General features: G+C 47.1%; 1 protein-coding gene across 4 annotated transcripts in view; it reads left to right on the plus strand.

Moving 5' to 3' along the window:
• The window catches only part of SORL1 (sortilin related receptor 1), a 166,799-nt gene extending 141,776 nt beyond the window's left edge, over window positions 1-25,023 (plus strand). For 2 of the 4 annotated variants that reach the window (XM_047753214.1, XM_047753216.1), the window contains exons 38-48: window positions 663-738; window positions 3,519-3,601; window positions 4,773-4,869; window positions 6,656-6,840; window positions 10,386-10,505; window positions 11,406-11,570; window positions 12,911-13,085; window positions 14,071-14,177; window positions 16,977-17,169; window positions 19,449-19,661; window positions 20,903-25,023. In XM_047753214.1, the coding sequence (XP_047609170.1) occupies window positions 663-738; window positions 3,519-3,601; window positions 4,773-4,869; window positions 6,656-6,840; window positions 10,386-10,505; window positions 11,406-11,570; window positions 12,911-13,085; window positions 14,071-14,177; window positions 16,977-17,169; window positions 19,449-19,661; window positions 20,903-20,970 (1,482 nt within the window). In that variant the 3' untranslated portion in view covers window positions 20,971-25,023. Of the gene's footprint in view, window positions 1-662; window positions 739-3,518; window positions 3,602-4,772; window positions 4,870-6,655; window positions 6,841-10,385; window positions 10,506-11,405; window positions 11,571-12,910; window positions 13,086-14,070; window positions 14,178-16,976; window positions 17,170-19,448; window positions 19,662-20,902 lie in introns of those variants that run through there. The other 2 variants (XM_047753215.1, XM_047753217.1) reach the window with 2 other exon arrangements.
• Window positions 25,024-27,387: the final 2,364 nt, after the last annotated feature.

A 27,387-nucleotide genomic window follows, 5' to 3' on the forward strand; every position in this document is an offset into this window, starting at 1 on the left:
TGGGAGCTCATCATTTTTTTTCAGTCTCATAAACCCGTGCCATAGAGAACTTGAAATCAGACTTTGCTCAGACAACCAAGAAATGATGGCAGTGCAGCGTTACCTGCTTTTAACCCAGTGACTCTGCCAGCATCTCAGCTCTGATGACTTTCGCACCCATTTCTTTTCTGCTTATCTTCAGCTGCAGGGAGCTGCCGAGCTATGCTAAGTGGCATTTATCAGCTGATATTGTGGGGTTCTTATGAAATATATTACCAATGTCTTTAGTAGAAAAGCGATCCTGTGCAGAACATGGTTTGAGACCATTAAGTGCATACACTCCCTTACACGAGCAGTATTGTAGCTGTATATGTTTATGCACAGGCACACACACACACACTCCCCACTCACACCCTGCCCTTTAGAAAAACCTTGACATCTGTCAATCAACAGAAATGTCGTAATTTCAGCGCTGTCACAGTTCCCTCTACCCAGATCCCCTCCTCTTGGCTCTTCTTGGGTCTTAATTTGAGTTGCTGGAGCCTCTGACTGTCCTGGATCCCTCCCTGTATAATTTCTTCCATCCTTATTGCCAAATCCTTACCCTGTTAGCTCACTTGGGATTCTGGCTTGACTGGGGGTATTGCTTTGACTTCATACTAACTCACACTCTTATTTGAAAGGTGGCGGCAGTCACTAGTCGTGGAATAGGAAACTGGAGCGATTCTAAATCCATTATCACCACCAACAAAGGAAAAGGTAAATGATTCCAGCACTTGCAGATTTAGAGAAGATAGAAGCCCTTTGGAAGTAACTTTTGGTGTGACAGGAAAATGGACAGGCATTGATTAAAAAGCTTCACACAGCCTCCTTCCCCCCAACACGGGCACATTTCTGGGTGGCTCCATAGTGCTTTAGACACGAAGTCTTTGGGGTGAGTGTTGGGCTATTCCTCCTTCTAGAACTGAGCATCATTATAATAAAAGCACACAAGGGACCATCATGCCCGGCCCTTGTGCTCATGCACAATCCTTCCAAAATAGAAGGATTCCTTCTCAGCTGAGAGAGATGATTTTATCCATGTTCATCTGTGGTGGTTTTGCCAGAGCGCCATGCTGACATGTGTTAGTGTCCTGTGGCACCAAGTGACCATGCATATGTGGTGATTTCTAGTGCCTGAGTCCTTCAGAGAGGGCTGGGCTGCCTGCTGCCCTGCATTTACCAGCTGGTGTCATTGAACCCTCAGAACGACTGCAAGAACAGATAAGGAACTAGAAGGAGGCTGTCACTTGCCACACAGTCAGTAAAGTGACAGAGCTGGATTTGGGACCCCATCTCCTGACTCGAGAGCCTGTGCTCTGAGCCACTCCACTGCCTGCTTGCTGGACAGCGGGATCTTTGTCTTGCTCATGTGCCTCACGAGGGCAGGGTCCAGTCCAGTTTCCTCCACCCCGTCAGTGGTGCTGAGGAGGAGCCCATGAAATCGTGGATGAGCCGGGGATGGAAGCAGCAGAAACAAGGCTCTGATGCACTGTGGGAGACAGACCAGCTCGTCTTCCCGGTCTGGGTCTCTGGGTCTCGGCACTAGGGCTCTTGTTTCTGGATTGGTGGGTGTGAAAGTTGGAAGTGTCTCGTGGAACGTGATTGGGGGATTTTATTTTAACCGGAGCTTGTGAGAAATAGGGTCTGGGTCTTGGAGGGTCACTGTCTGGTTGCCTTTAAAGTGTGGGGTCACTGAGATCAGGGTAGGGGGCAGCTGGACTTGGTGAAGCTGGCCAGTCCTTGCATCTGGAGGCACTGGTGGGTATCAGAAAAAGTGCCCTGAATTCATGCTCCCCTAGAGATTTGACTGTGGTAATTATTTTCCTCTACAAAATGAGGCAAAACGTACTGACCATACATACTGAAAAGGGCGGACACTTGGAAGGTCATCAAAAAACAGGTAGTACCTAGAATCCCTTACCACAAGTCACATCTGTATTTGAAAATCTCGGCGGGTAGTTGCTGCCCTTAGACTTCGTTTATGTGATTTTGAGGCTGAACCTCAACTCCTCATACGTGTGTTGGTTAGGCTGTGTGCAGAGGCAACTATGTACAAAGTCGGGAAGTCGTGTGTCATGATCTACCTGTGATCTCGTGTCATAGTAACTTAAGAAGGTGGGGGACAAAATCAGCCATGGCACACCGCCCCCCCCCCACCCCGAAGCACCACCTTCATTAGTAAATGCAGTGGATTAGTCATAACAACACTGAGAAAAGCCACTTCGGTCGTAAGTGCTGCGCTGGTTGTTTCACATGACTTGGTCTTTCTCAGTCCTCATCAACCCGGTCCGTATTCTGCTGCTTATGTTGTGGCCGAGGACACTGGGATTTGGAGAGACGGTGGTCTGTTCCCAGCCACCTCAGTGATAATGCAGGTCGCTTCGCAGCAACACCTAAACTAGTCTGCTCTGAGTTGACTGCCTGGAACTCCTGATAGCCTTTCTGCCTCTGGTGACTGGGTTTTTCTCAAGCCCACATTGATCGATCATTGGGAGAGACGCCTTCAGATTTCGATACATCTCTTTGCCACCGAATCGCATCTGCTCCTTTGCTCTCTCTTGCCTTGCCTGTGTGAGAGGCATGTGTGCTGAGAGTCCAGTGTACAAGGGGCTGCTTGAATATTATCTTCTGACAATGCCCATCCCGTCCAGCCCTCCTAGATGACACCTGGCAGGGCAGCATCAGGTTTCTGGTGGGTAGACCTTCAACCTGACCAGCATGTGCCCATCCCTTGAACCGAGAGTGGTCTTTTCTCTCTGCTGCCCTGTCCTGGCCCCTTCAGTGCTCAGCTGGAGCTCTGGTCTTTTTGAGGATGTCGATGGAGCATCAGTGCTGTCATCTGTCATGGGTGGGACTTTATTGGAAAGGGAGAGAAAGGGAACTTCAGTTGAGTGCCTGGCCCTTCACATGCATTATTGTAGAGCATTTCCCCACCTCTGTGTAGATGATTCTCTCCGGGCTCAGTGGGAGCAGGTAACTGGCCCCAGGTCTTCACAGAGTTGGCAGCATCTCAACAGGCATTTGAACTCCAGTTTGCCAGACCCCAGAGCCCACATTCTTTCCCGTTTGCCACATGTACATTTGCAAGTTATGACGGAAGGTTTTTCCTGCTGTCAGCCTTCCAAAAGGACTTGAGTCTGCCCAGATGTTGTTGGTGCCCATAAAGGTGGCTTTCAGTGTGATCCCTGCGCCTTTCAGAACCAGGCTGAAACAGGGCAGATTTGGGACATTGACATCATGGGACTTTTCGGCTCCACCCATTGGCCAGGAAAGCAGACGGAGCCAAGATAGTTCTGTATTCACCAGGCAACCGTGGACCCACCCTCAGCTTCAGGACAGCCATGGTAGAAGAGATAGAAGAGGAAAAACAGCCAAAGAAATGCCCTTTCTTCCCCAACTGAAAGATGGCTTTGTCTCTTGAGTTGAAAACGGTTAAGTGCGGCCTTCTTCACTTCTCATCACATGGTTTCTCTTTTTGAATCCCTTTTTGTTCTCAGTGATTCCACCACCAGACATCCACATAGACAGCTACGACGAAAACTCCCTGAGCTTTACCCTGTCCATGGACAGTGACATCAAGGTAATACTGAAATTTCAAACCCGCGGTTGGGTGGGGCTTTCCTTTGCCTGGGAACCCATAGGAAGATTAAGGAATGACTTGGTCCAGTGAAGCTAAAATACAACTAGGTTGGTTTCTTCCCCCACAAAGAGCAACTTGAGTCTTCATGTGTAATTATTCTGCCTCAGCCTGGTGCCTTTTTTTTTTTTTTAACAATATAATTAAATGGTTCACAGCTACAGTGCAAATAAGGAGTTGGTGTTAACAGAATATGTATGCCCTGTAATTTTCAGCTTTATTGGATTTCCTGGTGCTAAGCGCTAATGCAGAGGTTCCCACACTGGAAGAGAGTCTTGGGAGAGAGTCAGATATGTTGAAAGCATATCCGCTTATATCCACCCAGTATCTTCCCTTCCAGCACCTTCATCCCCTCCGTGTGGTCCATCTGTATAGCCAGCTTCACCATAATTATCTGTGTCCCCAGATTTCTCAAGTTTGGATCCACCTTCCATAGTGTTCTTTCTTGCCTGTTTCTCCCCCTGTCTCTCCCTGGCTGTGAAGTTTGTTGGAATCAATAGCCTTCAAAGTCCTTGTCCATTTACTGAACTACAGTTTGGTGTCACACTCTTGGTTTCAGAGACACTTGATGCCAGACATGGCCTCAGGTAGACCTTGTCTATATATAGTCTTTGGTCTTAAAAACATTTTAATTTGTGTGCTGTCCAGTATTTTTAGATCAAATCCTTCGATGAGCTCAGTACTTGGAAAAAGGTAGTCCTTCGTGACTCAAGGATGGGTGTATGTGCTCTTATTAGACAATGGATTGACCACTTAGCCTTGGCTACAAGGACCACCTGTGCTAAGATTGATCCTTACTTACCATAATCGAATTACTTTTTCAACTTTTTTTTCTTTCTACCTTTTTTCATTGGTTCTTGTCCTTTTATTTTGCATTCACTCTTCTTGTTTCATTGACTCTATATTTTACATTATAAATGGTCTCACATTTGTTTATAGAAGTAGGAGTCTAGCTAAATATTCAGTAATAGCACAAAAGGAACAGGTTTAAGGGTCAGAATGACCAGCCTGTCCATTGTAAGAAGGGAGACGCCTGACGAACAACAGAAAAGGGCTGCCTTTCGTGTCGGGTGATGTGAACGCTTCGTGTAATGTGCCCCTTCATCCTTGGCAGGTGAACGGCTATGTGGTGAACCTCTTCTGGGCATTTGATACCCATGCACAGGAGCAGAGAACCTTGAACTTCCAAGGGAGCATGTTATCGCACAGAGGTAGCACTCTGGAGCTGGTGGGTGTGTGAGCTGGGAGGATGAAAGCTAGAAAGGTGCTTTCCGGGAGGTCGAGCTTTTGTGGGGTGCTGGGAAAGGCAGGGTCTTCTCTGCAGCCGATCTGAGCAGGCAGGTTCTTGTCCACTGAGGATGCTGGTCCTGAGTCCAGGTGAGGGGTCCGTGAGTGGGTCCCTAAACCCCTTCCTAACCTGAGGGTTCTTCATCGGTCAGAGGCTTAAAAAGGAGGATACACTGAGAAGCCAGATTAACCCTTTGTAGATGATTTTTGCAGATGAGAGAGTTCCTGGGTCTACTTACCAGTCTCTCTTTTTCCTCCTTTGCTGGTACAGGGTAACGCAGGGCCTGGAGCATAATTGGCGTTTAATAAATATTTGTGGGATGAATGGACAAACTGAGGGGAGGGAAGGGGGTCCAGTTCTCCTCTCTGAAAATGAGCTAAAGGAAGGATTTTAATTTATTCCTAAGACAAAACCTTCAGTGGCCAAGGCTTCATGGGAATGTTGAGGAGGACATGGGAGCTCCTTTCTTTTCCCTTTTGTCCTGTTTGCACAGTCCTTTCAATCCTAGCAGGTGTTGTGTTTTATACATTAAGGGTCATGCCAAGCACTTTACAAGCATTTCCTTTTTTATTCCCTCCCACAGGCCGCTGCTGTAAGTCTCCTCCACCTTAGCAGCAAGGAAACGGACCTAGGGAGTTTGACTATGTCATTCTTTCTTATACAGCTGCAAAGCATAGTTGGGCCTTGAACCCGAGCCCTTCTGATTCCAAAGGCTGTCCTCTTAACATAGCCTTCTTTTCTTTATCATCTTTTCTTTTTTTTTTTTTTTTTTTTTTTGTGGCAACACCCGTGGCACATGGAAGTTCCTGGGTCAGGGATTGAATCCAAGCTGCAGCTGCAGCAATGCTGGATCTTTTCACCCATGGCAGCAGGCTGGAGATCAAAGCCATGCCTCTGAAGCCACCCAAGCCGCTGCAGTCAGGTTCTTAACCTACTGAGCTATAGTGGGAACTCCTAGCATATCCTTTTTTGTTCACTGCTCTTTTAGTTTTTAATAACATTTCTCCTAATTAGGAAGGGGGGGCACCTGTTTATTACAGAAAACAGAAAACAAAAAAGTTACAGTAAAAATTGTAATATGTCATGACACTTCCCAGGGAAACCACTTTTACATTTTGGATATCTCCTAAGTTAATATTTTTCCTCTTTACTGATTTCTCTCTACATTTTAAGTAAAATTTGAATCATACAATATATAGTTTGATATCCTGCCTTTTTCACTTAACCTAAATAAGATAATTTTTTAGTCTCATTATATATTCTTGGAAACAACTTTTCATGGCCATGTTAGCGGTTCATGAATGCACATTGCCTTGTCGCTGGTCAGTCAGATTACGTATAATTTTTTCTACCATAATAGCTACTGTGATGGACATCTTGGTTGCACAGATTTTGGGGTCCCTTTCATTTAACTGGATTGAAGCTTATGAAGGATTTCAACACTCACACAAGGCCAAATGGCTCTCCAGGAGGGTTGTACCAATTTATATCCCCAGATGGTCAGCTTTAAAAGGAATCCCCTGGTGTCCCTGCACGGTTACTTGAAGTAGCAATTAATACATAATGCTGAGGGGACTTGTTATAGGATTTTTATTACTTTACATGTGGGACTCACTTCAGCTCAGAGATGGCATTAAAAACATAGGGGGTGCACATAAAGGTATGCGTTCCTGACGGCTGCTGCCCACCCTTTGTCCCTGTTTCTGCAGTTGGCAACCTGACCGCTCATACGCCCTACGAGATTTCTGCCTGGGCCAAGACAGACTTGGGGGACAGTCCTCTGGCATTTGAGCATGTCACGACCAGAGGCGTCCGCCCACCCGCCCCAAGCCTCAAAGCCAAGGCCATCAATCAGACGGCGGTGGAATGCACCTGGACCGGCCCCAGGAATGTGGTAAGTCGGCCAGGATGACTGTGGCAGAGCAAGCATGGCTGTGCCCCTGGCGCTCGGCCACCGGACAGCCCCTGGGCTTTCCTCTCTGTTGCTCCTGCATTTTTCCCCCTCACCCCAAACACGAGCTACCCTCTTGGTCGGTTCTGGATTACCTTCTAGAGGCACCTGACATCCAGCGTCTCTTTCCACACCCTGGCCTGGCATCCAAGAGAGCGATCTTCTGCTGTGTGCTGTCCAATAGACCGAGTGTGAGGAGGGGGGGTATTCCTGAGCCCAGGACTCACCTTGGGATGGGGGAGAAGCCAGCTGCAGTGACAGTGACTACAGCACTGGGGACCATGCCCCCGGCTCCACGAGCCCCACCCCACCTGTGTGGCCCCCCACAAGTTACCTTCTCCATCCCACTAAATCTGCCCCCCATTCATTCCTGGGTCCTCACTGCACTTGCACATAGGTCTTTCTTTTCCTTTTGTTTTTGTACAGTTTGTTTCTCTATGATGAGATTTGTGCTCTTTTGGAGTTTTTACTGCCCACCTGCCCCCAGGGGGCGCCCTCTTTTGCTTTTACACACGCCCTCCCGAGGCTCTTTGCTTCTCCCTCCTGCCTCTGTGCCTGGGCTTCTGCCCTCTCTTCCTGGAGGCCTTCTTCCTCCCACCATGTAGTCAGATCCTACCCTCTTCTCCTCCATCTCTTTCCCTTACACACTCCTCATTTATAGTTGGTGCCACCCAGCATGGTGTGTCACTGGATGCTCCTTTGTCCTGGTTGTTATCTTCTGTCTACTCTTATCTCCCAACTCATTAGTAAGTTCTAAAGGGAAGGATCGTTTCCTGGATCTTCCAAATGGAAAATCATATGGACCTAAACCTGTAATTGAGCCTGAGGGAGGCCCCAGTGGCTGGTGAGGGAGGCACCAGCCCGTGTCTTCTGAGGCATCCCCAGTGGGCACTGGGTGCAGGACTTCTTCCTGGGGAAGGGACCAAGGTTTGCATATAATTGTGTGTGAGATCAGCCATGAAGAAGGAAGGAGAGAGAAGACTTAGCACCATGTGCCAGCATGATGCCAGCCCTTCAAACGCGTCTCCACTTAGCCCTCCCACCAGCTCTGGGGGGTAGATGTTGCTGCTCTCCCAGTGGGGAGACTGAGGCCCGGACAGGTGAGGTAACTGGCCAGAGTCGAGGCTGAGAAAGCAACAGACTGAGTCAGAGCTCAGGTTCATTAAGCTCGTTAGTAGCCTTGGCTCTTCTGTTGCTCCAGAACCTGATTCTGAAGCAGGAACAGAGAGGAAAATGCTCAGAGTCCACGTTCCCTTGAGGTAGACTCTGCTCACAGAGGGTCTTTTGTCTCTGTTTATGTATCAACTCAGGGCCCGCCCACCCATCACACCTAGCCATCTGCAGAGTAGGGTCTCAGGGACAGAACACTGGCCTGTGATTTGATTTTTGTTTTGTCCTGGTTTTTTTTTTGTTTTTTTTTTTTCTGGCCACACCTGCAGCAGGAAGAAATTCTCGGGCCAGGAAACGAACCCATGCCACAGCTCTAACCACAGCTGTAGCAGTGATAATGCTGGACCCATAACCCACTGAGCTACCAGGGAACTCCTGTGGCTTGATTTTAGTGTGAATGCAGAAAAGGAGCCTAGCTTGGGCTCCTTCTTGATGAGAGGCTGCTTATACTCCTTGTAGCTTTCAGAGGACGAAGCTGGATAAAACTCTCGCCTCCACCTGTCTTCAGCTTGCTGAGAATGCCTACATCTCACTCATCGTTGTCCTCTCCACTGTGAGAACGGCCACCATCACTGTCACATAGGGTGATATTTTTTATTTTAAATGATTTTTATTTTTTCCACTATAGTTGATTTACAGTGTTCTGTCAATTTCTACTGTACAGCAAAGTGACCCAGTCATACATATATATACATTCTTTTTCTTACATTATCCTCCATCATGTTCCATCATAAATGCCTAGATATAGTTCCCCGTGCTATACAGCAAGATCTCATTGCTTATCCACTCCACATGCAATAGTCTGCATCTGTTAACCCCAGACTCCCTGTCCATCCCGCTTCTTCCCTGTCCCCCTTGGCAACCACAAGTCTCTTCTCCAATTCCATGAGTTTCTTTTCTGTAAGTAGGTTCATTTGTGATGTATATTAAATTCCAGATATAAGTAATATCATATGGTGTTTGTCTTTCTCTTTCTGACTGACTTCACTCAGTATGAGAGTCTCTAGTTCCATACCTGGGGCCGTCTTACGCCCTGGATCTCTTGACTCCAAGGACCTCTTTCCTGGCTCCTGGCTGGAGCTTCCACCCAGTGGCTGCACGGGGCTTCCTCTCTGGAAGCAGGCCTGCCTCTGCAACCTCAGCCCCCTCTGCCATCCCATCTCATGCTCCGAGCTCTTGTTCCCCAATTCCTGCTCCAATCCCATGTGCTTGTCTAGGACACCAAAGTCCCTCTGCATGTCCCTGTTGGTTTCCCTCCATCCACACGGCTTCTCCAGATAGGTACGGTTTTCTTTACATCTTTTGTCTCGCCCACTCTTATGCTCTTGGAGAAAATGCCCTTTGCTTGTGCCTTACAAAGGAACCTCCATCGCCCGTAACCCCACTGTAAACGCTCTCAGCTCCCATCCTCCCCACTAGGAGGGCCATCCTAGTCCCGCCTCCTGCTTTAAAGTCTTTCCCATTTAGGGCTAAGAATGGCCTCTAAGAACAGGAATTTAGAATAGTGGCTTTTCATTAGCGTAGTTAAAAGATGTTGGCGTTGGAGTTCAGCCCTCCGGGGCTTCTATAGCTGCAGCTCGGTTTGATCTGGGCCCCAGGCCCTGCCACCTCCAGCCTGCGGTGTCACCTCACAGTGCAGGAGGCTTCCGGGAGCCACATCGCCCTCCATATTCCAGGCAGCAGGAGGGCAGGATCAAGGGCTCTCCCTGCAGGTTAAGGAGCCCTCCCTGCTGTCACTGACCAGCCTTGTCCTGGGGCCTCTCCTGCTTAGAGGGAGATGGAGCTGTAGGCATGTTTCCAGGTGGCGGTTCTCACGAAGAACCAGGATGCGTCTGAGGAATAAAGGGCAGATGGGTACCTGCTGGGCAGTCTGTGCACCTGCCCCCCCACCCCACCTCGAGCTTGCACACTTGCTCCCCCTCAGCACAACCGTTTGGCTTCCCACGCCCCCCTCACACGGGTAGAGTGTCCCCTTCCTTGGTCACCCCCTTTTCTCCAGCTTATTTGCAACTTGTAGTATAGCATCTAACTTTCTGTATTTACAACTCGTTAATAATTCCATTTTTCTCCTCTGCCTGGCTGGCCTCAAAAAAGCAAGCTCTAAGGACAGAGACAGTGCCATATTTATCTTTATAGGTGGGACCCCACTGCCTGGCCCAGTGTGCCTTCTCTGTAAATACTAGTGAAATAGATGTTGAATGAAGACCTCTCTGTAAGCTCTTTGGAAGCTGTTCCCAGGGTCTTAAACTAGGGCTTTTGAGAAGAGGAGGTCACTGGCCACTGAGTTGGTGTCCTTTTTCATTCTCTCCTTTTAACAGGTTTACGGTATTTTCTATGCTACGTCCTTTCTTGACCTCTATCGAAACCCCAAGAGTGTGACGACTTCACAGCACAACAAAACAGTCCTTGTCAGTAGAGATGAGCAGTATTTGTTTCTGGTAAGTTTCCTATGCCAGAGAGGACAGAGGAATGTTTTATTTGTTTGCGGTGTCTTAATTGCTGAGCTCCTAGCTCAGACCCAGGAACTGGAGAGCTGGTGATGTGGATTCTAGGATCTGTGTGTATGTGAGAGAGAGAGAGGGAGAGGGAGAGAGGGGGAGGGGGAGAGGAGACAGAAGGATAGTTCTTCACAAGCATCACGTTTTTACTCGAAACACAGAGTGGACGGCCACTGAATCTATGGCAGCTCCCTTGCAGGATTGAGAATTTGGCTCAGGGATAGATCGGAGTTTTTGTCACATTCCATGTCTAGGAATCTAGCCTACATGCTTTTACACGTGTACCAGGGTATATGGAAAAATGCGCTTGATATGCTATTGCTCATGATAACAAACGATGGGAAACAGATGTCTGTCGAGAGAAGACTGGTTAAAAAACGGTATGGCTTATCTTTGCCATGTAATACAGGGCAGCCATCCAGAACAAATACAGCAAACTAAATGTACTGATTTGGAACCATTCCCCAAGCTGTTATTAACTAAAAGAAGTGAGGAGCATAATAATATGTAATAATATGTGTGATGTTTTCCCACTTAGGTAAAAACAAGAAAAAAATAGGCCACGCATACATCCTCAAGTGTAAACATAGACATATTAAGTATGAACCCCCCTGCCCCCCGCACATATCTGCGCTTGTATTTGCATGCGACCTTTCTAGAAAGAAGGACATGAAATCATTACTAGTACTATCTCTGGGAAAATGGATTTGAGATCTGGGAAAGATGGGGAATTATTTTGTATCTCTTTGTGTGCATTGAGCTTTAATTGTGTACTGGTCACTGTTGTGAGGAAAAATGATTTGGTGACACGTGCGTGGGTTCACGTGGTGTCTGTTTCAGGTCCGGGTGGTGGTGCCCTACCAAGGGCCGTCCTCGGACTACGTCGTGGTGAGGATGATCCCAGACAGCAGGCTCCCTCCCCGTCACCTGCATGTGGTCCATACAGGCAAAACCTCCGCTGTCATCAAGTGGGAATCCCCATATGATTCTCCTGACCAGGACCTGGTGAGCAGGCCAGGCGTCCAGGCAGCTTATTCTCGATATGGTTTGGTTTGGGGGGTGGAGGAGGGGAGGTCCTGTAATGGCACCAGAAACCTAGGCCTGGTGGTTGGAGCTCAGGGGGACGTCTCTCCCCTGATTTCTGTCTGGCCAATGATGGGGTCCTTCAGGTGCTGCCACTTAGCTGTCACGTCACCATCCTTTCTGGCTACCATATTGATTTGTCCTTTTTTCTTCTCTGCTTTTTCAACCTTCACAAGCAAAGCCCTGCAGGCCAAATCTAGCCCATTGCCTGTTTTTCTAAATAAAGTTTTATTAGCACCAAGTTATACTTGTTCCTTTACACGTGGTCTGTGGCTGCTCTCGTGCTGTAGACAGCAGAGTTGAGTAGTTGTGGTGGAGGCCATCTAGCCCTTAAGGCCTAAAATATTTACTCTCTGAACCTTTCAGAAAACGTTACTGGCCCTTATTCTAAAAGAAGAGGCATTGATTCTAGAAGAATCTCCCATTTTCTTTTGCTCAGGCTGCTTTCTACCTCCGTCCCCTCTGCCTTCGGTGGGTGGTTTTAAATATTTGGTTGTGGAGTTCCCATCATGGCTCAGCGGTAACGAACCCAACTAGGATCCGTGAGGGATGTGGGTTTGATCCCTGGCCTCACTCAGTGGTTAAGCATCTGGCGTTGCCATGAGCTGTGGTCACAGATATGGCGTAGGCTGGCAGCTGCAGCTCCAATTGGACCCCTAGCCTGGGAACCTCCATATGCTGCACCAGCGGCTCTCAGAAGCAAATAAATAAATAAATGCTTGATTGTGAAGATTCTTCTAGATGCTAAACCTCTGCCTGATAATTGACTTTCCTGTCCTTGCTGCCTGTCCTTTTATTTTCCCCCTGTCCCCATATATGTAAGGAGCAATCTGAGAGAAAGTAAGTGGAATTTCTGTCCTTTAGGGCTGAGACCGAACACTTTCATTCATAGACCCCTCTGACAGCATCCCGACACTACTGGGGTGGCAGAGATACAAAAGTTGAACAATGAACTTGGCTTTTCTTGCCTGTTCCATCCTACTTGCTGATGTTACCATAAATGTGGCTTTCCCTTGAGTTTTTTTTTTTTTCTTTTTGGGTCAAATTGATAATTCGATACCCAAATTTGGGAGCCAATGCTTGTTAGAAGGTTGGATCTGATCACCCCAGAGGTTTTCCAAAGAATAAAGTCAGAGGTTGGGGCTCAAAATACTATTGCCGTGGGTCCCAACCATTGTTACATGGTCCACCATTGAAGAGCAAAGAGCAAAAAAAACCACCGAGTTTCTGATTACCATTAAGATGTCTTTGTTTTGTCCCAGTTATATGCAATTGCAGTTAAAGATCTAATAAGGAAGAGTGACAGGAGCTACAAGGTAAAATCTCGCAACAGTACCGTGGAATACACCCTCAATAAGCTGGAACCTGGAGGGAAATACCATGTCATTGTCCAGCTGGGGAACATGAGCAAAGATTCCAGCATCAAAATTACTACAGGTAAGCAGGCGAGTGACTGGAGGGCTCCTCCCAGCACAAGGCACCCCTGGTGCTCCTGGGATGCCTCTAGACATGGCCTTGCTTTCTTTCTTTCTTTTTTTTCCCGTTCTTTTTAATTTTAATTTAATTTTTTTGAGACATGGGATTTGCATCAGGATTTGGCACAGGAGGTGCAGGGACTACCCTTAGAATCCAGGCTGGGCCGCGGGGTGGTGGCCAGGGCACCCTGGGCCGGGGAGTGACTGTCATTTTCCACAGTCTCCATCTCCTCTGGTTTCCCCTCCTTTAGCTGGTTTTAACATTTTCAAGAGAGGTAGAAATAAAACTGAATATTTGCAACTTAAAGCCAAGCATTGCTTCTGGGCACCTGAACCGAAGCTGCCTTAGGTGCCTTGTGGCAGTATCGTGTGCAGAAATGGGTGAGGACCAGTACCCCGGTAGTATCTTAGCAAAGGATTTGCCACCAGCCCCAGGCTCGCTCAGCAGTCAGGCTCAAGTTCAGAGAGCAGGTAATAAGCCCAGTTATTCGGACAGCAGGAGGCAATATCAGAGTGTCAGTAACGGAACCTGGCAGTGTGAGCAGTGGGCCCGGGCCCTACTTTGTGGTTGTTCCAGGGCTGTGTCTTCAGGGTGAGCTCCCTAGCCCTTTCACTGAGCTTTAAGGCCCCTCTGGCACATGGGACAGGAGCAGAGATCCAGCAGGCTTTAAATGTGGGCCCATCCCACCCCTTTTGTTTTTGGGATCCTTGAGTCTAAGGGCTACCAAATGAGATACCATGCTGATTTCTTAGCCAGTGATATTATAACAACCAGATGCCATTAAAGAGTGTCTGCAGTGTGCTAGGCTCTATACGAGGCAGTATGTGTGTTCTCTTCCTCCTTTAAACTGTCCCTCCAGGGTTGGCCTTATTTAATCAATCTTTGATGGAGAAGAAAAGGGAGACTCAAATAGCCATTAATTGCATCCTACTTCTTTAATTTTCAGTTTCTTTATCAGCACCTGATGCCTTAAAAATCATAACAGAAAATGACCACGTCCTTCTATTTTGGAAAAGCCTAGCTTTGAAGGAAAAGCATTTTAATGAAAGCAGGGTAAGTTCCTCCCTCCTTCTCAATGACTTTGGAAATCTAATTGAAATGCTGTTTTCGAGATGAGCTTGTTAACAGCCTGCTGGCATAGATAGAGTAAAAAGAAAAAGCCAGGCAGGGGAGTGAACTTGAGAATTAAAGGACCGTTTTTCTGTAGGATTGCTAATTAGCGAGATGTTTATACTGCCCATTAAAGATGAGAATCTCTGCACTAAGCACTTTTCAATCCTGAACTCGTCGTCCCCTAAAAGACAGGGAAATGGGCTGGGGCTCTCACTGTGCTTCCCGAGGCTGGGATGAGGCTCAGCCTCAGAACCAAGGGCCCTGCCTCTCTGGTCTAAGGGCAGGGCTGTGGCTTTAGTCCTGGGGAACTGAGCTTCACTGTCACCCTGGCATCTCATCAGTGTCTTTCCAGGGAGCAGGAAGTAACTGAAGGTAGTCTGTGGACAGAGGAGAAACACCTAGTTTTCTTTGTTACGGACAAATGAGTAACTATATTCGTAGCAGGAGAGAGGAGGAGGAGAGGGGCCCCTGGGAACAGATTTGCCACCCAAGGGAGGACAGATTCTCGAAGGGAGCCGGGTTGGCCCCCTTGTCAGCAAAGCATGAGCCAGACGGAGACACAACAAATCAGCGGTGGGCACCTTGCAGTGTAGTGTCTGAAAAGAGCCCTGCGGGTCTAAATCATCACTGTGTGGTGCTGGAAGCAAAGCGAAATTAAAATTTGAAAATTCTCACAGCCGTGACATACAGATGGTTACTCTACTTAAATATAAAGAAAGCCTTCAGATCTATTCAAAACAGAAGCACGCTGACCCTTGAAAAATGCAGATTTGAATTGTGTGGGTCCCTCCTGTGCAGAACCAGCAAAACCACATGATCTCGGGTGGTTGAATCCTAGGGTATGGAACTGTGCCTATGGAGGGCCCACTCCAAATTTTTCTGGGTTTTTGGGTGTTTGTGGTTTTTGCTTTTTTTTGGTCTTTTTAGGGCCACGCTCTTGGCATATGGAGGTTCCCAGGCCAGGCGTCAAATCAGAGCTGCAGCTGCTAGCCTACACCACAGCCACAGCAATGCCAGATCCTTAACCCACTGAGCAAGGCCAAGGATCGAACCTGCATCCCCATGTTTCTAGTCAGATTCGTTTCTGCTGAGCCATGACAGGAATTCCTTTCTGGGGTTTTTGGCTGTTCAGAGGGTTGGCGTCCCAACCCCGGGGTGATTCAAGGGTCAACAGTGTTCTAATTTTGAACACGGCACAGGTAACAAAACATTTCCAGCAGCAGTGAGCAAAAGAAAATAACGTTTCAGCCTTGCTAGTCTTCTCCACAACAAAGAGAGCACTTTTCACGTTAAATTGGCAAGTGTTTGGGGGGGAAGGGAAGAGTACTACTAGTATGGGTAATAGTTGGGGAGAGGAACGCCCTGAGAGTATGAATCCTCTCAGCCTTCTGCAAGGCACTTGGGTAATGAGGGTTAGAAACTTTGAAAGTGCTGTATCCTCTGCTCCAGCAGTTCTTCTAGGATTTCACTCTAAGGAAACAACACGCATAAGGAATTTTATTTATGACAGCAACAAAGAGAAGTCACCCGAAGTAATTAAATTATGGGTGGTTGATGTGTCATTTAATTTTTTTTATCCTTACAGCTTTATGCATTTTGCTAATGCCCTGGACCACATATAAGTGAGATAGAAAATCATAAATGGTAGTTCCCAGTTTATAAAAGAGAATGCAGGAATGGGAGGGCAGACAAATGGTATTGGGAGGCCCAGTTTGGCAGTGAGGGCTTCTTCCCGAGTGGCAGATGCCCACCTTTATAAAGGTTGGGCTTGAGGTCATATTCCATTCCCAGTGGAGGGTTCTGGCATAAGCTTACTTAATGGATCCTTTTTCCTGACTTCGAGTTCAAAGAGGCAATTCAATGGAATGGGAACCAGGAGACCATGGTTATGCAATGGGGACCAATATGTGGATAGAGATAAGAGAGGTGGTCCTTTTTAGGGGGTGTGGGATTGCTGGGAGCTTTGACACTGGAATACTTGGAGATCAACGAGGAAGTCTGGTAGTCAGTCCTGACCCCGGCCTGCATGCTGGGTTAGGGCTGGTCCAAGAGGGACTTTTCCGGCACAGGAGTCCAGGGCTGTCCATGAGCCAGTCTACCTGGGAAGCTTATTACACACTCCTCCAATGAAGAGGAGCCTGAGCACTACAGTACTCTTCAGTTCAAGGCCAGGCTAGTCTGGGACTAGGATCGGCTTGGAAGAGCTAGAGAGCTGGAGATAGGAAGTGAGTTGCAAGCCAGCAGTGGAGTTAGCACATGGAGTTGGTCCTAAGGAGAAATGTCTTGCTTTTACTCTTGCAAGCTCTGTTTTTTTACCCCATGGCTGGAGTCCGCTGCCACTTGGATTTATCATTAGTCCAATCCCATTTCAGTGAACCGTTACTGAATTGTCCGGATTCTTTGTGGCATTTAGTATTCTCTGAGACAAAGCAGACTGCTGACCAGAACTTTGAATTGTGCACCGACATATTTTGTTGGGGCTCGGCTTTTCATTTCTACCACCCAGCTCAGAACTGGATGTGGTAGTGACTTGAGGCATTGAGGATAAGAAATTTCCCATTTCCTGAATCCAGTATCTCAGTGGTACTGTGAAAAGAACAGCAACGAAAACATAAAGTGCTTTAGCATCTGTAAAAGCCTACAATAAGGAGCTCACACAAAGTTGGAACCCATCATAAATAGAAGCTGTCAGATTCCTTAGGTAACTTCCTGCACAATCCCCCGTGTGTTTGTTTTCAGGGCTACGAGATACACATGTTTGACAGCGCCATGAACATCACAGCGTACCTTGGGAATACTACTGACAATTTCTTTAAAATTTCCAACCTGAAGCTGGGTCATAATTACACTTTCACCGTCCAAGCCCAATGCCTTTTTGGCAGCCAGATTTGTGGGGAGCCTGCTGTCCTGCTGTATGATGAGTTGGGGTCTGGTGAGTCGCTCTTGCTGCCTGTTTCTGTCTTTAGTTCTGGGGAAATATATCAAGAGCGTAGCACGGTTTGATGAACATGTGTTTTTCTAAAATGCATTTAAAAGATTCTTGCAGTTCAAAAGACAGTCATTTATGCATCAATTTAATTAAGCACCGACTTATTTAGTATTTCTGAGCCAGGTGTGGTGTGAGGAGCTGGGATCGCAAGGTGATCAGTTCTGAAAGTACAACACAAGAAAGGGAGATTTTGTTTAAAAATGAAATTCTGTTTGGGAAGCATGAGGTTAATGAGTTTCATTGTTTATTTTGGTGGTGGTGGGGGGGTTCTTTTCAGAGCCTCTGCTATGCTAATATTCCTTATTATTTTCCAAGCCAGTGGATTATCTCATCCCAGAGCAACTGATTTCACAGCCTTCCCCTTCATCTGAGCCATCAGCCTTAGATGAGAACTTGAAGTTGGTCTGGAATCTCTCTTCTGGACTCAGAGAGAACAGTGCTGGCCTTGCCAGTGGCAGGGGGAGAGGAGCCTCCCCTTTACACAGAAAGCCTGCTCAGGTTGTAGTAGCTTAGCCAGGATGCCAACAAACATCTTGCCACTGGACGTGGTTGTTCCATTTACTCCCAGCCAAGAAGTGACCAGTGCCTAAAACTCACAGGCTTATGTTAGAGCTATTGTATCGCTTCCCGGGGTGGCTCCTGGTGGGATATTTATCCCGGGCACCCCCCTAAAATAGGGAAGCCATGTGCACCACGTCCCTTTGGAGGACTGTAGTGAGTTAGAGGTTCTGAGAAGGTCTTGTATGAAACAAACCACCAGCCCTTTGTCCTAGTGTTTGCTAAATAGAGCCCCCTTTGTAAAACCAAGACTGTCAGGTGGGAGGATCACTTGGGTGGACCACTTGGGCCACATCCTGCCCCTTGATGTTCACCTGCCTTGGACGCGGGGTGGGGGCTAGAGGTCGAATTGGAGCTGCAGCTGCCAGCCTACGGCATGGTCATAGCTGCATCCGCGACCTACACCACAGCTTGCAGCAACACCGGATCCTTAACCCACTGAGCAAGGCCAGGGATCGAACCCACATCCTCATGGACACTAGTCGAGTTCTTAACCTGCGGAGCCATAATGGGAACTCCCCAGACTGCTTCCTTTTAACTGCTCCAGCCCAGAGCTTTCCCCTAGAGCTTTCCCCTGCGGTTTGGTTGGGACATATAAACTAAGATTTGGTGGCGTTTTTTCCAGTAAGGTAATAGCGAAGGAAATGGAAGACTCGGGTATTGAATTGTCAGGTCAGGCTTTGCAGGAAGGGGCTGCTCTCTGGCCTGTCTTTATGAGGACCTGTCGGCTTGAATCCCTGAGTGGCTGCTGAGCTTGCCCCCCTGGGCAGAAGCCCAGCCGGCACCACCTTGCCTTGCACCGGGGACAACCTCAAGCCTAACGAGGCTCCTCTAGAAGGTGGAGAAGGCCCGCTGTGCTTCCTTAGTCAAACTGACTCCCACAAGCTGTGTTCCTGCCTCAGGCTCAGACTTTCCTCAGGATTGCCGACATAAAAAGCCCACCCCTTCCAGGAAGACCGGCCCTAACCCAGCAGGAAGATGGCTTTGCCACCGAGCCCTGTCGCTACAAGTTTATTGACACATCATGATAAAGCTAGTATTTATTTGTGACAGTGGGAAGGGAGCATCTCTGTCAGGTTATAGACCCCAAGTGGCTTTGCAGAGAGCTTTTAAAAAATGTTAAATGTGTATGGAAAGGTTCTCTCTCTCTCTCTTATTTAAGTTAAAAAACCTCATAAAACGTCATGAGCTGTTAATTCAGTATTGCAGTAAAGAAATCTCGTTTGTATCACTTAATGGAGCTTCAGGTAATTGCAGTTCAGAGTGACTTTGGTGCCAAGTAGGGGGAAATAATTGCAATCTGGTTAATTAGTGGTCTGATTTCACATCCTCTTATGTAAGGCAGGCGAGTGGTCTTAAGTAATAATGCTAATGAAATCAATGTTGATACCCCAACAAAGGTCTCCCTTCCAAGAGATTATCTAAATAACCAACGAGGCAGTGATTAGGAGTCTAATGTAATTACCGTATTTGCATGCGCATGGCCTGAGCACCATCAGCTCCAGGGAAACATTCAGGCGTCACAGGGCAGGAACGTGCCACACCAGGCAGGCGGAGCAGGTAGCTCGGCATCTTTTTGATGGGTGGGGCATTGGGGGCGGGGGGCTGGTCTGTTCTCCTGCCCTTACATAGGAGGCTTATGGGTTGGCATCTTGCCTTGGCAGGTAGGGATGTGTCAGCCATCCAGGCCACCAGATCTACTGATGTTGCTGCCGTGGTGGTACCCATCTTGTTCCTGATACTGCTGAGCCTGGGCATCGGGTTTGCCATCCTCTACACAAAGCATCGGAGGCTACAGAACAGCTTCACGGCTTTCGCCAACAGCCACTACAGCTCCAGGCTGGGCTCAGCCATCTTCTCCTCGGGGGATGACCTGGGTAAGTAGGGCAGGGTGTGGGGGCCCCTCTTCCCAGGATGGACCCACAAAGCCAGGGACCTCCCCTGAGCTCATCTTTTGACACTGGTGGAGGTCTGCATTAACCAGCGATCCCACTGCTTTGGGCTGAATCAGTTGGAGCCCTTTGCTTTGAAATTGCTCATAAATTAAAATACCGGAACTCTCTTCAATGATGTGTGCTTCTGGCCCGACACAGGGAGTTTTGTGAAAGAACAGGTAGGAGCTTGCCTTGTGCAGGAAGGATGGATAGACCCTGGGCTTGGATAGTCCCAGAGTTTCAGCACATTCTCAGGAATTTCCACCCCCTGTCATCCTGCACAGACCTGGAGGTCTGGCATCTCTGGAGATTTTAGTCAAGACAAAAAGCCATGCCTTCCCTGTTGGCTTCTGTCCAAAGAAGCCCTCCCCATCTTCTGTTTCTCTTTCTGATTGATTAGTGCAACCTCACTGGCTACTCCTTTTTTTCTTATTCGTGTGTGTGCCATGAGGATGTTCCCCCCACCCCAGGGATCAAACCTGAGCCACAGCAGTGAACACTGGGTCCTTAATCCCCAAGCCACCAGGGAGGTCCTCGCTGGTGGTTATATATTTTTTTGGTTGTTTATAAAGACAAGTATTTCATTTTCACTGATCGTTTGATATTAGGTGTCCTCTCTTTTCTTCTCAGTTTCCTTTCTTGCTTTATTACAAGCACTTGGATTGCCTTGTGTAAATAGTGTGGGTTCTTTGCTTCTGTTACTGGGGGCAGTGGGGCTGTGCAGTGATCATGGAAGGAAGATCAGCACTTAGTGGTATCGGGGCCACAAGGGGACACCCATGACTCTGGGACGCTGTCCTCAAAATGCTTACACTCCTCTAAGGTCCTTTCCTTTATGAGCAGTGTGGGTGCAAAGGAGAAAGCAGGCAGTATGTTCCATGTTAGCTGCCCATTAGACCTTTGGAGCGGTAATAAGATCCTCCTCCTTCAAAGATTTACTTTCCTTATATGGTTAAGTTCAAGTTACCATGAAGGTAAGCTTGGCCACCCATTGGTGGGGAACACGTGAGCCAAGAGTGGCAGAGAGAAGCTGGGCAGGGATTTAACATCAGTTGTCCTGGCTCAGGCTCTGCTGCTGACTTTCCGGGCTGGGGCTTGCGATGGGGGAGAGGGGTCAGTGGTGGGAAGTGGGGTCAGGCGGAAGTGCGCTGGAACTCACCAAGGACCCACTGTCTTGCCTTTAGGGGAGGACGATGAAGATGCTCCGATGATAACTGGATTTTCAGACGACGTCCCCATGGTGATAGCCTGAAAGAGCTTTCCTCACTAGAAACCAAATGGTGTAAATATTTTATTTGATAAAGATAGTTGATGGTTTATTTTAAAAGATGCACTTTGAGTTGCAATATGTTATTTTTATACGGGCCAAAAATGAGACAAAACAAAACAAAAAAAAAAAGAAGGAAAGGAAACTTTGTCATAATCAACTGTGAACTTCAAACCAGGTTGATTTTAGTAACCAAACTGCTTTGATTTGATATTCATGTAGTCTTACAGGGCTATGCTTACTGGGCATGCTTTTACGTCTGTGAGATAACTTTGATTCAGTGAGTTGGCCATTCTTTTTATTTTTCTAAGACACAGAGTATTTAATAAAAACTTCAAGAGAAGAGTGATGGATGACATCCCTCCTCCTTGAAAGTATGCTCAGATTGAAAATTTTGTTTGCATTTAGTTTATATGAAAGTGTTTGGGTGTGTGCTGGGGGGAGGGTTCTTTTATGCTGTTTTGTTAATTTATTGGAACTCTGTGCAGGGCAAGGCTTTAGTGGTCATCGGACACCACATGTCAGGAGCCCCTCGCCTGTAGGGTCCAGGGGTGGAGAACAGAAGCAGTTTTGTTACCATGCCGGAAACAATCCATTTTTATTGACTCGTGTGTCACACGATGGCGTTTGGCAGGAGAGCATATTGAGTCATTGCTCCATTTCATTTCAACAGAGCTGCAACTTGGGAAGCCCTGCAAGCAACAGCTTCCTCTCTTAGACTCACCGACGGATTCTTACTGTACGTGCCTCTGTGCAAGACGTGGCTTTCAAAGCTACAAAGTGATAACACTGCTTTATTATACACTGGTGTCATTGTCATTGCAAAAAAAAAAAAAAATTGCTCCAGTTGTGGGAGAGAGTTCTAGATCTGTGCCATGATGGCTACACTGGCAGATATATAGTACCTAATTTTTCCTTCTGGGATTATTTTGTTTTTTACTTACCACTGCAGAATCTTGAATGTAAAGTTTTGTGTTTGCATTGAAGTGGCCGCTTACCGTCCTTAAAAATCCATACTGATATATGCAGTCCTTTTGAATTGGGTCAGTGCCTTGTCTTTTTTTTTTTTTTTTCCTCTCCTTCCATCTCGCTCGCCAGTACCCTGCCCGATTTAAAGGGAAAGTGCTATTCACTCTTAGAGAGATGGAGCAGATGTACGACTCAGCGCCCATTCAGTCCTGTTCACAGTGGCTGCAGCACTAGAGTTCTTGCTCTCTGTAAAAACGCCGGGCTGGTCCCTTCGGCCTTTCATGGCCACCCCAGTGTTCAGACCGTGGCCACTTGGTAGGTATGTGAAATCCACCGGGGACTGACTCCCGCACTTTAGACCTAGAGCTGTAAGCACCGATGTCCAGCATTGTGATACCGACTGAGTGCACCTCCCTGCAGAACTTCTTCCCAGCCAAGAAGGAGTGCGCGCTGGGACTCTTCCAAAGTCACGCTCCCTCCTGCGTGTGTGTCCTTGATCCGCAGGCTCTGTCAAAACCCCATCTCCTCTTAGATGCAGTGTGTCACCTTCTCACAAGTATTTGCTTTCTTTTAACCAAAAGTATCGTTCTTGGGTGATAGAGTTTTGTTCTACCTAGGGAGTGTTTGGGAAGCGAAGAGCCAATTAAAATGTTTGTAGCTTAAACCTTCTATTTCTGTATGTATCCATATAGGTTGAGGAGTATTTTCAACTGCAGACACTTACTGTGTCCGGTGGTAGGGCTCCATTTATTTCAACACGTGGTGGCGAGTCATGAGCCTCCTCCTAGCACGTTTTTTTCTTCTTTCCGCTCTCACTCCTTTTCTTAAAGATTGGAATTTCTTGGGCTTGATCTTGTCTTATCTGGGAGTTTTCTGCAAAACTCTGAGCCCTACCACAGCCCCTTTTAATAAGCACTTTAAGTAACTGAAAGATTAACAGTCTGGTGGGAGGCAAGTCATTTAATCAAACTGCTAGTAAGTATATTTTCTTCTTTTTCTGCCAACTTTTTGATGGCATTTGTGAAAGCTGATTTAAAAGGCTCCGAGACTCTTCCTCTTGCATTTTTCCTTAGGCAAAAGCCTTTCTTCAGAGCATGTCTCCAGTTGGCAACTTGAGATGTTTCTGAGCATCTGATTCTAGTTCCCAGTGCCTCCCAATGCTTAGTGCACCGTACTGTATAGACTGGCCATCACCCCTCTCCTTGGAAAATGCCACTGGGCTGTTTGAGAACAAGCAGCCTTGTAGGGCTAGAGTATTTTATATAGACAGAAGAGCTAAGTTCCTGAAGACTAAGCTAGATAGATGCAGCTATGTGTAAATTGTATATTTTTATGAACTTTTGAAGCACGCACTGTTCTTCTCTCTGCATACATTGCTTTGTGAGGTTTTGATGTATAGATAAGCCAGCTGCAAGAGTCCAGAGGTGGGAGTGACAAAAGGATATGAGAACAAAAGCTACATGGAGCCTTTGAAGGTGACCAAATAATTGTCTTCACTGTGACCAATTGGAGCCCCTGGTTCTTTGATGAAGAAGGGGTTTTTTTTGTACCTCGTTGGAGAGGCCACCTCCAAAGTTCACACTGTCAGGGAAAAGGTTTTCTTTTCTCCCAGGATGCATTAGAATGTCAGAAGCCCACATCTCCGTGGACCAGGACGGACCACGAGTAGACCACTTCAGTTTGGTGGCAGGGGGATTGTGTACACACTTTCTCTGGAAGCTAGTTTTGCCCCCTGAAGGATTGAGGGGCCCCCAAGCCTTATGAGATGTGGGTCCATGGGGGTAAAATAACAGAGCGTAGAGTTCTGTAGAGGAGTCCAGGGAGAGGCCATGGCTATGCAGTCCCTTTTCCCCACAGGTGAGAGGCTCCAGTGATTGCTGGCAAGCTGGGGAAATCGTTAGGAAGCTTGGTAACTGGTGAAACTTCCAACTTTGGGAAGAGGGTTCCTGGGATTCCATTTCTGGTAGTATCCTGGGGTACAGATATGCAACACAGCTGCACATTCTCTCTGCCCATTATGTGTGACCCACTAGTTCAAGCTGTACTTGGACAATTTAAGGAACAACATAACCCTTCACAAACCTGTGGGGCATTTGGGGGCAGGGGGAGTCCTGCCTTCAAATATTCAGTCAGTGGTCACTCTCCACCCAGTGAGACCATATTCTCAATACTTCCGTGAGGGCAGAAACCCCATCCTATCAGGTTTGATGGGCCACTTTCCCACTAAAAATGTCCTATTAAATCCCTGAGATGTTTCTCTTCCCCGCAGAGAGTTGGAAGGTCCCTCAAAGAAAGGATCTGGGGAAGTCAGCAAACCAAATATCACCTCCACATTGATTTTAGGAATTGACTCTCAAACTCTGTGCAGAATCTTCCCTCCTGTCGGGATTGTATCTTGACATTCCTACTGCATTGTTTTTCTTAAAGGAAGTGTGTGCTGCCTTTCAGGTACAATTTTTGTGTCCTAAAAGCCAATGCATTAAGTTTATATAGACTACTTTCTATGCAAGACTGAGGTATGGAACAGATAGCAAGAGGTTACATGTGCCGTTGGGTACATGAGCCAGAACATGTTTTCGGAAGGGGTACCGCCAGCGGACACGGGTTGAGGGAGAATAGTTGTATATACATTTCTGCCCGCGAATTTTGAGCAGCCATATTTAAATCATCAGAGCCAAGTCACCCAAGAATGGTATTAGTTTCATGTGTAAATATCCCCAAATGGAACCAGTATACATGCTGAAATGGAATGTAATGCTAGATATTCCATGTCTTTTCTCATTGAAAGACTCTTGTGAATTACTAGAAACTTTAGGCAAAGTCAAATGTATCTGCAGCAAAACAACGGCCTGCTCTGCTCTTATTTCAAGTGAAATCCGTGTTTCTCTCCAAAGTGAAATTGGATATTAATGATTTCCATTGCCTTGATACGTTTATATTATCACTGATGGATGCTGAAGACTTTACTATATTGTCGCACAATTTTAAAATAATTTTTGTCTCAACGTCAGTTTTTTCACCAAATAAAAACTTTAACTGGATCAAGAAAAACACCTCTTTGAAAATCCACTCTCTGCGTGTCTTGAGTTGTTCTTTTGAGCGCAATAACAATGGTTGATGCAGTCTCCGAACCCCATTTGTATGGTCTGTTTTAAAAGGAGGTTGATTTCGTAGAGGAGAGGACACGAAGACCTGTAATAATTTTGTCATTAACAAGCTGGTCTCTGAGGGCGGATCCTTTAAGAACACGATGTCTTTGTGTTGGCGGAGGGGTGGGGAGAAGTGGCGGTTGTCCTGAGGTAAATGAGATGATTTTGCAGGGCAGCGGCGGCAGTGGCTCTCTTAACATGGGCACTACATTTGCGAAGAGACAGTTTGCTAAGAAGTCAGTCTTCAAATCTGAGGGAAGAAAACACACCAGTGTGATGAGCAGTGTGTCAGAGAGCCCTTTGCAGAGGCTTCCGTAGGTGAGAAAGATGCCGGGCTTGCCGCCGATCAGTAAGCAGCGAAAGGCAAGTGGACCTACGGAGTCAGGATTGGAGAGTGTGGACCTGGGGGCGGGAATCTGTGTAACGTCTGCCAGGATGCTGCTTTTGTTTAAATATTGAGCCAAAATAAATTTGTGAAGTATTGTTGTCCCCTTTCATAGCTGAGGACAAAGAGGCTCAGACAGGTTAAGTAATTTGCTTTGGGGAAACCAGAAAGTCAACGGCAAAGCCAGCCTGCATTAGAACAGCCTTCCCGTTCTCTATCACCATGCCACACTGTCTCCTGTCACCCTTAGGGTCAGAAAGAACACCTCGGAGTTCCCTGGTGACTCAGCATGTCAAGGATCTGGCATTGTCACTGCTGTGGCATGGGTTCGATCCCTCCTGGCCCTGGAACTTCTGCACGCCGTGGGCACAGCCAAAGAAAGAAAAAAATATCCTCCCTCCAGTGCATTGTGCCCAGAGAAATCCCAAAAGGATCCCTACCACCTGGTCATGGTGAATATACCTGTTCATGGCCTCACCCTAAGGTTTCCAGGCTTAGGTAACTGGTGTTGCCAACCTATGATAGTGAGTTCTTTCTCCAGGGCAAACGCGCCTTCACCAAGCTCACGAGACTCATGCAACAAAATCACGCACACTTATTAACTCACCTTGGGAATAGTCCTGTCTTTTAGAAGATCGACATGGCTGATGCATTTTCCCCATGTCAGGGGGTCTCCCCAGAAGCCAATTACGATGAAAAGGTTGTTTGGTGGCCTTGAGCACAGAGTAAAGAAAGTGGGAGGGATGTGGGCATGAATCGTGGTTGCCCAATTAAAAACTGGATGACGAATGATTGACTTTCCACTACAGAAGTAATCTCCTCCCTATGGTCTTGGTACTTAGAACCATCAGGTTACAACTCCTGTATCCGTATCTTAAGAAGGTCCTGCCAGTGGGATCTTAATCCTTGAAATCCCTTTGCTAAGGTTTCCCCTGGACAGGGCTTGGGCAGTGCCCATGTTTGCCACTGTGACTCATTCTTTTCTGTTTTGTAGTTGAGTACACCTCTCCCCTCCCTATCCCTAAGCCATTCTGTAGCTCATGTTAATCATGCCTTCAGCCTGGGATGGGATACAGTCTTCCTGGCTTGAGAGCTGTTGTTTCTGCAACAATATTCTGCCTGTTATGTGTTGATTCTAAAGTTTAACTCTGGGAAGTCACTTTTTGAGTCCCTGGGGACACAATGGAACCCCCACTCTCTGCCTGCCTATGTATGTCCGCTGAGTCTCTGGTTCCCTAGCCCACAGCAGTTAAAGACCATGAAGGCAGAAGCCCTGACTACAACAAAAACAGAAAAACTATCCTAAAATCTCAACTAGGGATAAATTCAACAATAATTTGTTGGGGCCATTTAGTACAGTTAGACCCTATGGCCTTCCAAAGGTACAGGGTCCTTCCTACATGGTTTTTTGCTTGTGTTTTGGCCTTGCCTGTGGCATGTGGAAGTTCCCGGGCCGAGGATCAGACCCGAGCCACAGCTGCAGCCTGAGCCACTGCAGTGACAATGCCAGATCCTTAACCTGCTGCACCGCAAGGAAACTCCAAGTCCTACATGCTAAGTAGCCCACCTGATTAGAGTTGTAATGGCTCCCTTCTGTTTGGCCCCTATTCTTTGACAGTTGATGTGCTGAACTCTTTATAAACTTTATAAAAAAATTCTAAAAGTGGTCTTGTGATTTAGATAATTCATCTCTGTTTTACAAGATGAGGAAATTAGTCCTCAGTCTGAAAAACTCTAAGATTTCCCCTTAATAAGTCGCAGAGTCAAGACTCAAATCTAGATTTATTCCATCTGTAACTGTGTTCTTACTCACCAGGCTACCTTGCCCTTTTGATACAATATTAGAGGTCTGTGATAATACTGTCTAGGGATTTCGAGGGCAGATTTTTTCTACCAGAA

Source organism: Phacochoerus africanus, chromosome 11 (assembly GCF_016906955.1).
Source record: "Phacochoerus africanus isolate WHEZ1 chromosome 11, ROS_Pafr_v1, whole genome shotgun sequence".
NCBI classification, from domain to species: Eukaryota; Metazoa; Chordata; class Mammalia; order Artiodactyla; family Suidae; genus Phacochoerus; species Phacochoerus africanus.